The 15,408-nt window shown below is 44.1% G+C and overlaps 1 protein-coding gene and 1 pseudogene across 1 annotated transcript in view; one reads left to right on the forward strand and one right to left on the reverse strand.

Annotated features, from left to right (window-relative positions):
- The window catches only part of Rheb (Ras homolog, mTORC1 binding), a 42,338-nt gene extending 30,841 nt beyond the window's left edge, over positions 1-11,497 (reverse strand). Inside the window, exon 1 of the mRNA XM_005367437.2 lies at positions 11,087-11,497. Within this exon, the coding sequence (XP_005367494.1) occupies positions 11,087-11,138 (52 nt within the window). The 5' untranslated portion in view covers positions 11,139-11,497. The remainder of the gene's footprint in view (positions 1-11,086) is intronic.
- A 3,045-nt stretch (positions 11,498-14,542) lies between these two features.
- LOC101995717 lies at positions 14,543-15,155 on the forward strand (annotated as a pseudogene).
- The last annotated feature ends 253 nt before the right edge of the window (positions 15,156-15,408 follow it).

A 15,408-nucleotide genomic window follows, 5' to 3' on the forward strand; every position in this document is an offset into this window, starting at 1 on the left:
AAACTACAGAAAATTAAATAATTGGCAATGAAGAAAAAAAATTCCTAGATTTGTTTGAAAACTGGTGGGTAAGCTGGGATGTGAGTGGGTAGGGAAGCGAGCCCCTCCTCCAAAAAAAAATTTTTTAAAAGGAAAAGGCGGCGGTGGTGGGGGGGGTTGACAAGGTAACTCAGTATGTAAAAGTGCTTGCCACCATGCCTGACCACCTGAGTTCCATCCCTGTTACTCACATGGTGGAGAACCAACTCTTTCATACTGTCCACATGTGTGTTGTGGCAAATACATGTAGGTTAAAAAAAAGAAGACAGTATTCAAACAGAAGCTTTGATGAATTAAAGAACATAAAATTTAAGTTTGCCTAAAATAGACATGTGACAGCTAAACAATTATATTTACAAAGAAATTTCTTTAAACGTTAAAATTTTGTGTCTAGTTTATTCCAACAACACTTCTCAAACCTTGCTCAGTACTGCTCAGAAGCCATACATGGACAGCAGTTATCTGAAACACAGCAGGTAGCTCTGACATATGTACATAAGAATTTGAAGGTTAAATATGAAAAAATATTTTTAAATCATATGTTGAGATGATGTATTGTGCTAAATTAAACTTCACTGGTTTCCTTTTAAAATGGCTACTAGAAAATCTAATATCTGTGCTGACAATTTATTGCTCTTGAGCAATGATGCTCTGTATATAGATAGGCCTCAGGGAACAGGAGTATCCTATTTGTATAAATTTGGCTAAATTAAAATAAATTAAGCCCCAGAAGATAGGCAGATAGGCAGATACTTAACACCCTTGCTTGGCTAACTCAGCAGTATCCACTTGGGCTTTGCATCTTCACTTGTCCCTGGCACGTCAAAGAAACAACCAACCCTAAAGTGAGAAGGGATGGTGGATAAAACCTTTGGTTGACATTAAGGAACAGGGGGTAGAAAACAGTTCCCAGCAAGGCCACTTGCACTTGAGGGGTCACTGCTAGGGTCTCTATAGCCAGAAGTCAGGCAGATGCAAAAATGAATCTTATGCAGCCTCTTGCCATGGTCCTGTTATAGGTTTTCTCCTTATAGTCAGAGGCAACACTGTCAGCTCACACTAGCAGTATACAAGTGACAGCAACAGTTCCCACCAGACGCCGATCTACTCTGTTCCCCTCCGACACCTTGAGCTAGCTCACAACTCAGTCTTTCCAATTCTACTCTTGTGTTCCCCACCTTCTTCCCACAGTACAGATTTTTCTGGAGCTGTAAAATGAATTATGGACCAGGGGACAAATCTGACTCACAATCTGTTTAGTATTTGAGTTAAAAGTAGGTGTGCATGTTTTTCTATGTTTCAGTAGCTGTGGGAAGGGAAGAGGGACAGAGAGACAGACAGGGATGGGACAGACAACTAGTATTTAGTATCAGAAATTCAAATAAAATTCCCAATTTCAAACTCATATAGTTTCATTGGGACACAATTACAGCCATCTGTCAATGCACTGCCTTCGTCAGCTTTTGCACTACAAGGGAAAAGGAGAATAGCTGCAACAGGAGGCATCTGGCCTGCAAAGCGAATTAGATAATTCACTACCTGGCCTGCTGCAGAAGTCATGGAGATCATTATATTTATTGCTTAAAATCCTTCATTGATCTCCTACTATTTCTAGGGAAAGTCTATAACTTAGCTTATAGCTCAGCTCCACCTTCCTCCCCACTCACATTTTGCTCATCTATATCCTTGTCCTCTAGTAGAACCATACTGTCCTTTTTTAGGAGACACTCTTCCACCTCTGTGGCCATATTAGCTCTCCCTCTGACTGTCTCTCCTGAGGATTTCACTAGACTAGCAATTACACACTAGTTATATGCTTGGTACAGGGACAGAGAATACTTCAGACATTTAACCAACATCTGTTTGAGTAAGTAACACGAGGCACTTTAAATCCACAGACTGCCCCTGCAATCAACAGTGCAGTGTGTTCAGCTGTGGAGTGACTTGATAGACAGTTGATAAAGCCTGGCTCTTTCCCCAAGAAGCATGCCTACCATTTCAGGGACAGCTCCCAGAGAAGAGCCTCTACTATAGTGTTGGCGACATTCAACTGACACTGAAGACTGAGGAAAAAATTCTACCCATGAATCAGTTTGGCTGAATTGGTTCACAGAGAAAACACATCCTGCTAAGATTCCTGGAAAATCTGTTTCTCAACCTATATGGCTTAAGTGATTTTTTTTTCCAGAAGTTTTCCTGTAATGTAAATTTTAGACTATGCTGCAGATGAATTTTGTAAGCCTTTTCTTTCTGGGAGCAATTTTTTTTTGGTATTGCAAAAGCACAGTATTTATTCACATACAGACAAAAAGGCACAAATTCTACTAAATAGTTCTCTGAGAGCATTCTTAATGATTTGATTCAAATCTTTGCCCACCACACAAACAGCAGCATTAGGCATTCCTATTCATATCCAGGATCATAAGGACCAGAGTATTTTCTAAATCACACATAAGCTTCTCAACAGAGGGACTGGAAAGTGCAGATTATTTTCCTACTCCCACTCATGCCATGAAGATTAATATCATGGTGAACTTTTGGAGAGAGAGAGAAAGAGAGAGAGAGAGAGAGAGAGAGAGAGAGAGAGAGAGAGAGAGAGAGAAGGTGTGTGCACGTGTTTGTGTGTATTGTGTGCATGTTTTTGACAGGCTCTCATTGTGTAGCTCTGCCTCAAGAGTCACTGTGTAAGCCAGGCGGTGGTGGTGCACGCCTTTAATCCCAGCACTTGGGAGGCAGAGGCAGGCGGATCTCTGGGAGTTCGAGGCCAGCCTGGTCTGCAAGAGCTAGTTCCGGGACAGGCACCAAAAGCTACAGAGAAACCCTGTCTTAACCCCCCCCCCCCAAAAAAAAGAATCACTGTGTAGACCAGGCTGGCCTCCAATTTACAAGATCCACCTGCCCACCTGCCTCTGTCTCTAGAATCCAGGATTAAAAGTGTGCACCACCACACCTGGCACTGCTGGGTATATCTTAATTCAGTCACTTATAAAACCCATGACCAACAAACTGAACCTCTAAGTTTAATCTCTGTACAGTAGGTTTCATATGTGATTTAGATCTTAAAACCAACCAGGGTACTGGAGAGATGGCTTAGGGGTTCAGAGCACTAACTATTCTTACAGAGGTTCTTAGATCAATTCCCAGCAACATTTTGGCTCACAACCATCTACAATAGGCTCTGATGCTCTCTTCTGACATGCAAGCATGCATGCAGAACACTCACACATAAAATACAATAAATAAAATTTAAAAAACAGCCAAATAGGGCTAACCAGACAGGGCAAAGGTGCCTACACCTAACCCAAGTTCCATCACTGGGGCCCACATGATGGAAGGAAAGAAACTGATTTCCTTAGGTTGTCCTCTGACCTCTCCAAGCACACCATGGTGCCTGCAGGTACACATGTACACACATATGCGTAGCACACACACAAATACATGCACGCACGCTCCTGCTAAATATCAGCTAGATAAATTTGAATAAAAGACATAAATCTTAGAACAGCACTTACCTTATAAAACTACACCAACGGTAAGAGCCAATTATTTGCATCCTGTTTACACATTTATGCCATCATGTAGCTAACATTCAATTCTTTGAAAAAAAAAAAACTCTAGTTTAAAAATATTGCTAAAATATTAATTTATGTTTCAAAATCCATCAGTAGCCTTTCTGCAGACAAGTACAACAAAGAGAAATGACAGTCTGGGCTCAATATTACAGTTAAGAAACAAAGCCATCAAGACACAGTTCATTTCATCAAGAGTCCATTACTATGCTCTAACTATCTACAGGAAAATCCAGGAAAAAAAGCTTTCTAGTCTGATCTAATACCAATTTAGATGCAAAACTCCCAGTCAGGTATAGTGATGCACCCAGCACTCAGGAAGGACAGGCACAAAGATCTCTGTGAGTTCAAGGCCAGCCTGGTTTATAGAGTGAGTTCCGGGATAGCCAGGGATACAGAGAGAAATCCTGTCTCGAAAGAAATAAAGAAATCCTATCCTAGCCGGGCGATGGTGGCGCACGCCTTTAATCCCAGCACTCGGGAGGCAGAGGCAGGCGGATCTCTGTGAGTTCGAGACTAGCCTGGTCTACAGAGCTAGTTCCAGGACAGGCTCCAAAGCCACAGAAAAACCCTGTCTCGAAAAACAAAAAAAACAAAAAACAAAAAAAAAAAAAAAAAAATCCTATCCTAAGAGCACTTTAGCAAGTGCTAAAGTTAATGTGATACTTCATATTACTTCCCATTCCCACAAGCATGACCAAATTTGGTTTTCAATTAGTGAACTAGGTAACAATCCACTTACAGGCCACATTAGAAGTCAACAACAGTTCATTATTTTGGACCTTCAATTAAGAAAAACACTGCACACTAATGACTTCCTCTACTACGACAGGTAGAGACAGCTGGTTTTCATTTTGTGATACAGCTGCTATTTTTATTTACGTAGCTCCCTCAACTTTCAGTGAGGCCTGTATTTATAAAACCACATTTTCATATACTGATTGCATGTTGCCACTGGTAATTCTATTTAATCTTCGGAAACTTCAGCATTACCAAGTATAAAGACAACAGCACATCCAAAAGTGCATCACAAGAGGCCAAGGAAGGTGTATACATACAGATTTCCTTTCACAACTCTCAGCATGAATGACTTTCCAAAGTTCCTTTGAGGCCCTGCAGCTTGTGCTTGCCTCTCCAACTTCTTTTCTAACTCTCACCTCATTATGCCTTTACCACCTCTAGCTTCCTTCCGTTCAACCATGCCAAGATCTTTCTTGCCTCACTAAATCCTCCGTGGCTCTTACAAGAAATACTAGGGAACCTCTCCTAGGCAGCTCTAAGACATATCCTTGCCAATCGTATGTATGTACAATACACCCACTTTTGATTTAATTTTATACAACAGAAAGTAGCAAAATCCTAGCATACTACAGTCCCATGACATCAAAAGTGTGGTCTCTAAACTTCTGGAACCATCTCCAGGATTCATAAGGTGGAAACATCACCAAGTCAGCCACTGCATTATGTTCACATTTGTACAAAAGATGCAAACGCAATGGTAATGCCTGTGTGGGTATTCCTTACAGCAGATACAAACCAAGTGGTGAATCACTTTATTCTCTATCACCATTCTCACAAAGGGAAAAGGGGCCACTTTCAATTACCACTGTCTTTTGAGAACACAGGAAGGGTGGATTAAGTTTATTGAGTCTTGACCCTTGAACATCATTTTAGTGTTCTCCAAGAGGGCCAACAACATGGCTCAACAGGTAAAGGTGCTTGCTGTGCAAGTCTGGAGGACCATGAGAAAGTGAAAGGAGACAAGAGACTCCTGAAGGTTGTCCTTTGACTCAACACATGAGCCATAGCAGGTGCAATGCCACACACGGTAGCAGTAATAATAATAATTCTGCATGATGAAACAGAATATCTGAGTAAGCACTTCTGTTACACACAGAAATATGAGTGTCTCCAAGAACAGAGTGACCAAGAAACATCTGCACCAGCCACTTTATCACACCTTTTTTAAAAAATTTATTTAAAAAATTTATTTTTTCAAACAATCTTTTCTCACTTTACATGCCAATCCTAGTTCCCGCTTGCTCCCCCGCCCACCTATCAGATCTTTTTTACTGTTTTAATATTGTTTTAATTATTTATTTATTTATTTATTAATTATGTGTACAGCATTCCTTCCATGTGTGTCCGCAAGCCAGAAGGGGGCGCCAGGTCTCATTATAGATGGCTGTGAGCCACCATGTGGTTGCTGGGAATTGAACTCAGGACCTCTGGAAGAGCAGTCAGTGCTCTTAACCACTGAGCCATCTCTACAGCCCCTTGTTTTTTTTTTTTTTTTTAAAGACATTAAGGAAACAAGAACTCAGCTGGGCACAACAGTATTTCATGTAATTTTAGTACTTGGAAGAGGAGGCAGGGAAGTTTACTGAAAGTTGTAGGCTAGCCAGAGCTAAGACCCTATTTCCCTACTGTCTTCCCACCCTTCTGGGAAGGGAAAGGTCACCAAGTCAAATAAAAATTGGTACTGCAGCGTCAAAATTCCAACTGTTAAGGAAGAAATCAGAATTTTGAAAAGCCTTTTTTAACCCCCTTTCAGTGTTACTGGGATTTAACAAGGGCCTAGAACATGCAAGGCAGATAGATGCTCTACCAATTTTCCTGGCCTGTCTTCATTCTGCAGTTACCGGGGCCAGCCTTACACTTGTGATCCTTCCTCCTCCATTCCCAAGTAGCTGGGATTATGGGCTTGTACCATCAGTCCCAGCCTGAAAAAGTGTTAAAGAAAAAATTTTTTTATGTTACATGGGTGGTTTTGCCTGCATGAATACTTGTATATTAAATGTGTATACTGCCCAAGGAGGCCATAAGAAGGCATTGAATTCTCTTGGGACTAGTTATAGCCTGTTGCGAGAGCTGCACGTGGGTGCTGGGACCTTGAACCTATGTCAGTGTTCTTAAGCACTAAGCCGTCTCTCCAGACCCTGGAAAAGCTTTTAACAGCACCTTAATATTAATGACTTCTCTGTAGTTGGTAAAGTATTAGCAAATGTAATTTTAAAGAATCTGCATATTGAATGAACAAACATGGAAGTTCTGTCTAACAGCAGCCCAAGTTCCACAGCACAGCCACTGAGAGCGTAAAGTAGAACAACGTGGTTTAATGCAAAGGGAACAAGGCAATTCAACAATAAGACAGCAGACTGCACACAGTACCAGTCTAAGGCTAACTACTGACAGATGCCAGTGACATGGATCAGAGCATAAAGAGAAAACCAGCTTCTCTAAGTTGCCCTCTAACCTCCAAATGTATCCCATGTGCATGGTCTCAAATAAATAGACTAGTAAGACACTGTTGGCTACTACTTACAGAGTTTTAGTGCATACCAAAGATAAACGACCATCTCAAAGAGCTATTAAAAACTCAACCCTTCCAACTATTCATCTGTTAAAGGCTGATTTTTCATCTCATACTGGAATGAAATCAGGAGGCAGATGCAAACTTTTTTTTAAAATCAATTTTTAAAAGATTCTTTCATGGGGGCTGGAGAGGTGGCTCAATGGTAGAGAGCACTTGCTGCTCTTGCAGAGGACCCAGGTTTGATTCTCAGCACCCACACAGTAGCTCATAATCACCTGCAAACTCCAGTCCCAGAGGAATACCCTCTTATCTTAAAAACACCTACATGAATGCATGCAAAACACTCATACACAAAATAAATCAATCTTAAAAAAACAAAAAGATTCTTGCCCATCGATGGTGGCACATCTTTTATCCCAGCGCTCAGGGGGCAGAGATAGGAGGATCTCCAGGAGTTCAAGGCCAGCCTGGTCTACAGAGTGAGTTCCTGGATTCTGCTCCTTAGCTACTGAGAAACCCTGTCTTGAAAACCAAACCAAAACAAAAATTCTTTCAAATCTGAAAAGTACCCTATGGAAATCTAGTTGATTTATGAGTAGGAATTGGCAAATTAGTCCTACACACAAGGGGCTAAAAATAGGCAAAACAATCTGAAAAAAACCAAAAACCACAAAGATTCCTATGTCCCTATTGACGATGACAGCAGAGTAATGTAAGGGAGACTGTGGGTTGATGTAAGGACAAACAGATCAACAAAGTTCATCAGAAGGGAAGATCTCAGAACAAGCCTGAAGTCCATGCACACTTCATTTTCCACGAAGGTCTTCTAACAGGCTGAAACAAGTTATACCCTTCTCTCACAGCACACATACTAACCTAACCTCAAGCAGGTCATAAGCCTCAATGTAGGAGCTGAATCGAAAATGTTCAGAAGAGGCAGCAATAAAGCTACACTGTTTGCTGTGAGTTTCCTGGATATGACACCAAAAGCAAAAAGTGTAAAAGGAAACAGTTAAGCTGGAAACACAATTTCACTGTCATAGATGGAAGAAATGGTTTATAAATCATATATACTCTGGGCAGCTAAAGCCAAGCAGACAAAGAGAAGGTAAGGATGGAAGCAAATACCAAGCCTCATACACTGCTGCTAGAAATGTAAAGTGAGAGGTTGAGAAAAAGTTTGACAGTTCCTCAAAATGTCAAACAGGGAAACCTCAGGTCTCAGCAATTTCATTCCTAGGGAAATGAAAACAGGAATATTTTACTGGAATGTTTATAACACCATTATTTGAAGCAGCCAAGAAATAGAAACAATTCATATCTCTAACAAAAAAATGTGGTAAACTCACATTAATGGAATATTATTCTGCCACAAACAGGAACAAGGTATCGACATATAATGCAATATGGATGAAGCTTAGAAATAGGCTAAATGAAAGATGTCAGTCACAAAGTACCATATGTATACTATGCCTTTTACATGAGATGTCCAGAGTAAGTAAGTAAATAAAAACAGAAGGCAAATTAGTAGTTGCCAGGGGCTGAGTGGTGAGAACTGCTATGAGCACAGGACTTTTTGGTACTTATGGACATCAAAACTGGATCCCCAGAACTCATGTGGTGGAAGGAAAGAACAACTCCCACAAGCTGTCCTCTGACCTCCACGTGCGGATGCAGCATGCTTGCCCAGCAAATTAATAAAATAGCAAGTGCTCCTTTGGTAGCACACGAACTGAAATTGGAACCACACAATCACATTCCAGTTTTTGCTGAAGGCAAACTTAAAAGTCTGTAGCATGATCATGTAACAATGCCAAGCAGTCTAGTCAAGAGAACATTAAAAAGCATGGATTCTAGATGAACCTATTTCTATGTTTTATTATCAATCAACACAACTGCTTAGAATCTCTCACACACAACACACACACTAGAAATACTGAAATTTCTATATTCTGGCACCAAACACGTTAAGTTTTAAGAAGTCTGAATAGTGGGCAATACCAGGAAAGAGTGGCTAGCGAGTGCAATCATGCTGGTAAAAGGCCAACCCGACTCCTCTGCATAGAATCCAGAAGCTATAATATTCCTTTCATATGAAAGAAAAGTCAAATGCAACACTGAAAGTAAGGCAGCCTCTCCAAAGTATCTTTTACTTTAATCACTGCACTTGAAAACTACTGAGAACGAGCCGGGCGGTGGTGGCGCACGCCTGTAATCCCAGCACTCGGGAGGCAGAGGCAGGCGGATCTCTGTGAGTTCGAGGCCAGCCTGATCTACCAAGGGAGTTCCAGGACAGGCTCCAGAGCTACAGATGTGGAAACCCTGTCTCGAAAAACCAAAAAAAAAAAAAAAAAAAAAAAAAACTACTGAGAACAGTAGGATATGGAAATACAACCGACACAGGGCACTGAGAATAGGTCTACAGCTCTGGTCCCTCCGCAGGCTAGCACTGCATTAACAAACAATATTTGTGAAGAAAAGGCTAAGGGCACACCTATCCCAGCTCTGGTGGGCTTTCACAGGAAGACCAGTCTGGGTTACAGAGTCCAGGACCTAAAAATCAGAATGTACCTAAAAAATCAGAATGGCTTTCTATTGAACATAAATTCTTTAGCAAAGGAGGCAAAACACTAAATTTACTTAAACCTATTGTTATTTCAAACATCTCAAGAGGAGATAAAATCCAGACCTTTAGAACATCCTCTTGGGTTGAAAACAGGTAGCCCAGCTACTTGTGACTTATGCCTTGCTCATTCAAGATTGTTATCTTCAAGGAGTTAGCACTCTGTATATTTATCTGATTAGAGGGTGCTCAATCAAGGGCCAGGTTCTATTACAATCCCATTCTCCAAATTTGGAGGGAATTCAGAAAACAAGCAACAGTATGGTGATCCAGGCAACCAACAACGCTAGATCAGGAGTTCCATACTGATGTTTAGTAAATGCTCTCAAGACACGGAAACCCACAATGCTGTACGTGTTAATCTAAGGCTGCAATTGTTAAGCAGTCACCGACTCTTCCCCACCCCATTAAGTTCTGTTCCGTGTTACCTTTCCACTCTGGGCAACCCCTCTCACATTGTCTCTAATCTTCCATTCCCTCTCGAAGGATTTTCTCCAGCTCTTAAGGGACGGTGAAAGGATGAGTAAGCAGGCCGAGACATATCTTGGTCAAAGAGCACAGACCCTGGCACCAGCAGCGGCAAGCAGAATGGAAAGCCTCACAGGGAGTCCGTCCAATGGGGAAGGCTTTCCTACAGCAGTTACCGCCACCTCGTTCCTTAATCAGACTTCAATCTACCCCACCTCCCACTTGCTTCTCCACTCCTCGGCGGTCCCTCTGACAAGTGCGTTTTCTGGAGACAGTAACAGCACTTAAAGATGAACGTGATATTCCCAGGTTCCGGCCGGTCAAAGACAATAAAGCCTCACCCTGCAGCACGGCTAAGTTCAAACGTCCAGTTTCACAAGATGGACTGAATACTACTAGTCTCGACCCCAGATCACTCCCCACCCCACCCAAGCCAAGCCCACCTCTATTCGGCAATAAAGGTGACCGCTAGGAGCAACTTCAAATGTGTGTCAATCGCTCGGTGGTGGTGTTGGGGAAACAAAAGGACTTCTGAATTACTTTAACAGTCTGGTTCCCAGTGCCTGGCCTTGTTTCTCCCCAAAGAAAAATAGGACACCGAGAATTTGGAGATGTCTTCCTCGTCTTTCCTGCTCTGGCCAAAAACAACTACCTAGCGGGCTTCTCAAGGGCTCAGTACAGGTTTCTTCAAGGCGGAAACTTGCCCTCGGTTGTTAAACATCTTGGAAGTTTCCCTGCTTTCTTTAAAAGGTTTAACTTCTCTACAGACGGAAAAGACGCAAGGAGTGGTTTCCTTTGTTGAAATGCCGGGGATGAGTTGAACTGGTGGGAAAAGAGTGTGCTCAGAGAAGGCGGGACAGATGCGGGCACCCGACTAGGCTGTCCCCGGCCGCCTCGAGGCCTGCAGCCCCCGCCACCTGTCCGCCGCGCCCGGGGACAGGGGAAGGCTCCGCCACCTCCACTCAAAATGGAGGTTATGAAACGCGCGCCGCCCGCCCGCCCGCCGGCCCGCCACATGGCCGGGCCGCGTCCTGGGGCTCAGACCCCGGCACAGCCGGGGCAGCCACTCACCCACAGACCGGTAGCCCAGGATGGCGATCTTCCGGGACTTGGACTGCGGCATCTTGGCGGCCTGCTCAGCCCCGGCCCAACCACATCAACCGCGGCGGCGGCGGCTCCTCCGGCTCAGACTATCCGCGGCGGGTGCGCCGGGAGAACGCGGCATACAGAGCGCGGCGGCGGGCGCGGCTGCCTGTCGCTGGCTCGTCTCTAGCTCGCTCAACCGCCCGGAACCGACGGCGCGGGCCCTCCCCCCACAACACACCCACGTGACCGCGCGCGGCCGCGTCAGCGCCGCCTCCCGCCGCCGCCTCCCGGCCCGGAACGCGCGGAGGGGGGTGCGCGTCGGGGGAACGTTTTACTTTAAAGGGAGAAAGCGGAGACGCCCCAAGGCCCCCGGAAAAGTCACGACCGAAACTCGCTGCGTCATGACCCTCCCACCTACTTCCGCCGCTTTTTAATTACGACAGTCTTGCCCGCGTTCTGACTGGATGGCTCCCAGACAGCCGCGCGATGACGCAATGGAAACTCCGTCTACCATTGGGGATTATGAGGGGGCGGAGCCATGGAGAGGCGCTTCTCAGCGGGGAGCTAAAAATAAAATTTGGCTGCGTTTGCGCCGCTGAGCGCCTGCGTGGTTCGAAAGCGTGGCCCTACCGGCGGGTGGGTGGGTGGGCCCGCGGGAAGGTCATCAATGATTGGCTAATTTGGGCCGTGGGGGCGGAACCAACGTCGAGAAGCGCGGTGATTGGTGAAGTGCTGAGCTGTTGGCCGACTTGCGTCTGCCCGCCCTTAAAAGGCGCGAGGCGCGTGGCCGTAGCCGGCTGCCTGTGCGTTGGCTACCACCTCTCTTGAATCTTGTTTATTCTTTAAATTACCGTCCTGCCAGGTTAGCCTTAGTCTGGGCTTAATGTGGGTGGTGACTAATCTTTATTCGTGGCTGAGGGACTGTGGGAAGAATGGCATCTGCGGATTCCAAATGTCAGAAATTCCATTAAAAGCAGCACGAACTGCCCTGGTTCGGACCCAGGCGACCCGCGGGGCCCACCTCGCGTGGAGAGGCGCACGCGTGGGAGCCTTGCTGCCAGATCAGAGCGTCTTTCACACGGAACATACAGAGGTTATTTCTGGAGAAACTTGAAAGTCAGCCATTGTCAAGACGTCTAAGGGAAAGCAGGAGACTTTGCTTTCTGATGTGGGTGGGCCATGCCTGAAAAGGGAAGGTTGGCATATTTTCTACAAAAGGCGTACTGGCAGAGAGCCCCTTGCTTCTAGAGAACTAGAGGAGTTGGGACATCCTCATGCAGCAGGAAGGAAAGACAGTCGTTAGGCCTAGTTCATGGAAACCAAGTTGAAAGTTAGGCCTGGAAGAAGATACCAAGAGAGAACAGCACGCTTTGTCCTTCATGATAGACTTATTTTTAGGGTCTCATGTAGCCCACCTGGAATGCTTAGAGATCCACACGCCTCTGCCTCCCTAGTGCTGGGATTAAAAGTTGCCATACCACCTTGAGCTGATTTTCCTATCTTTATCCAAGTGCTAGGATACAGGCTACCAAACCATGTTTATTTGGTGCTAGGGATTGAACCTAGGATGTACAGTAGGTAAGTACGCAGATGACTGGACTATGTCCGCATTCCCCCTAGCATAAGTATTTCAAAACAGATTCAGGTCAGTGGATGATATCAGATACCCTGATCCACCAGTATTCTTGCACCCATAACACTAAACTCCTTGGTGAATGTAACATCATTTAAGGTTACCTTTTAAAAAGTGCCCAGCAGGCGGATCTCTATGAGTTGGAGACCAGCTTGGCCTGCTAGTTCCAGGACAGCTAGGATTGTTACACAGAGAAACCCTGCCTTGAAAAACAAAACAAAACAAAAAAGTATCTAGCAAGATGACTCAGTCAGTAAAAGGACATGCTGTATAAGCCTCACAACCTGACTTTGATTCATGGATCCCAAGTTGGAAAAAAAACAACGCCCAAGAGTTGTCCTTTGACTTCTATATCTGTTCTGTTGTATGCCCACATCTGCACATGTGCACACACACAATAATAAATAGAACATTATACAAATGACATGCTATGCATAGTGACAGTCTGGATGTGAGTTGTGTGTATTTATTTATACATATATGCTATTGTATTATGTTCTGAGAGCTGCTAAAATATATCTTCGAGTTCCCACGAAAAGTTTAAAAATAGCCAGGCAGTAGACCAGCCTGGTCTACAAGAGCTAGTTTCAGGACAGACTCCAAAACTACAGCGAAACCCTGTCTTGAAAAAAAAAGAGAGAGAAAAGAAAACAAAAAAAAAATGTTTAAAAATACTGCTTTATCCTAGGAATTTTAGTAATCTGATCAAGAAGAAATTGAATTTTCTAGTGGCTGTCCTAAAGCTCTTAGATGTCAGATTCGAGAATTCAGATGATTCTGTTATTCCACAGTGGATTGAATTCACTTACAAAGATGGCTCAGGGAGCTGGGCTGTGGTAGCACATGCCTTTAATTTCAACTTGGGAGGCAGGCAGAAGCTGATGGATCTCTGTGAGTTCAAAGCCAGCCTGGTCTACAAAGCAAGTTCCAAGACAGCCAGGACTGTTACACAGCCTTGAAAAAAACAAATGAACAAAAGAAGATGTGTGATATTGTTTCTTTATGGGAAATCTTGACCTTAATTGAAGTAGACACCTAAGAGTTTAACATTTTTAGAAGAGAAAAAGTGGAGATGAATTAGATTCATCATAATCTTGTCAAAAGTCATTAGACTAACATTATGTCTCACAGAAGGTGTTTAAAATCTAACCAACAGGCCGGGCGGTGGTGGCGCACACCTTTAATCCCAGCACTCGGGAGGCAGAGGCAGGCGGATCTCTGTGAGTTCGAGACCAGCCTGGTCTACAAGAGCTAGTTCCAGGACAGGCTCCAAAACCACTGAGAAACCCTGTCTTGAAAAAACCAAAAATAAAATAAAATAAAATCTAACCAACAGTGCAGATCTGGGGAAACATGCCAAGCCATTTATGTGGGCAACTTGTGAAAACCAGAGGGCCAGCTCTTACTCCTGTGGACAGAGATAGGCTTCCTCAGCAGAGGAATGGTCCTGTCTTGAGGATGAGTGTCATCTTGAGATGTAAGTCCTCTGACTCTTACTGGGAAGAGAATCTTCCCTCTCTAAGCAAAGGCTCCACCCAGTGTACCTCCCGAGACATGGAATTCACAGAGCTGCAAAAGTGAAGAAGGCCAGTTCCAAACCCTTGGAGGAAGCCCTGTGCGACAGAGAACACTTAGCAAGGAGCTGAGAGGACTAGGCTATGCAGCCACTGTGAACTCATTTCATTGTTCCCTTCCAAAATGGCCTGTGGAAGCTCAATCTCTTTCAGAACACTCTCGGCTGAAATAGGGCTACTGCAGGCAAAATTCATTAAGATGAAGTCATACTTCTTTTGGGACTTGGCTCCAAGATGACCAAAAAAAGGAGAGACAACGGTCACGCCAAAAAGGGCCAGGGCCATGTGCAACCAATTCGCTGCATTAACTGCACCCACAAGGAAAGAGGAGTTTTGACTAAGGAAGTAAGAGATGGAAAATAGGAGCGGGAAACTGGAGGGGCTGGAAGAACCGGTCACAAAGAAACGGTAAAGAAAACAGACCCTCTCCAGGGCCTTCCAGCAGACTCAACCCTGTCTTCACCGGCTTGGGCCAAGTGAAAATGATTCTGGATTTCCATTTCCATCAGAAGAAGAGAATAAATTTGTGGTGTTTTTTTTCTTTCTTGTCTTCTCTTTTTTAGACAGGTTTCTCTATGTAGCCCTGACTGTACTGGTATGTACCCAAGGACAAGGCCATTAAGAAGTTTGTCATTCGGAACACTGCCATCAGGGACATATCCAAAGCAAGTGTCTTTGACACTTATGTGCTCCCCAAACTCCATGTCAAGCTGCATTACTGTGTGATCTGTGCTATTCATAGCAAGGTAGTCAGGAATCGATCTTGGGAAGCTCGGAAGGACCGAACACCCCACAGCAATTTAGACCTGCTGGTGCTGTACCATAACCTCCACCAAAGCTCATGTAAAGAGGTGGCTTCATAAAGACAGAAGAAAACACCTTGGAAAAATAAAATGGGACTTATATTTAAAAAAAAATGAAGTCAGACTATAGTGACTCCCAAGCCAGTATGGTAGTGACCTAGGAGGAGAAGAGACACAGGCATGAGATAAGATGGTCAGTGTGGCAGAAACTAAAGTATTCCTGGGATTGTGTGAAGCTGGAAGAGGGGAGGAAATGTACTCCTCATGACCCTTCAGAGAGAATGCCCAGGTTTCGGG

This window comes from Microtus ochrogaster, unplaced genomic scaffold (genome assembly GCF_000317375.1).
Source record: "Microtus ochrogaster isolate Prairie Vole_2 unplaced genomic scaffold, MicOch1.0 UNK18, whole genome shotgun sequence".
Classification (NCBI taxonomy): domain Eukaryota; kingdom Metazoa; phylum Chordata; class Mammalia; order Rodentia; family Cricetidae; genus Microtus; species Microtus ochrogaster.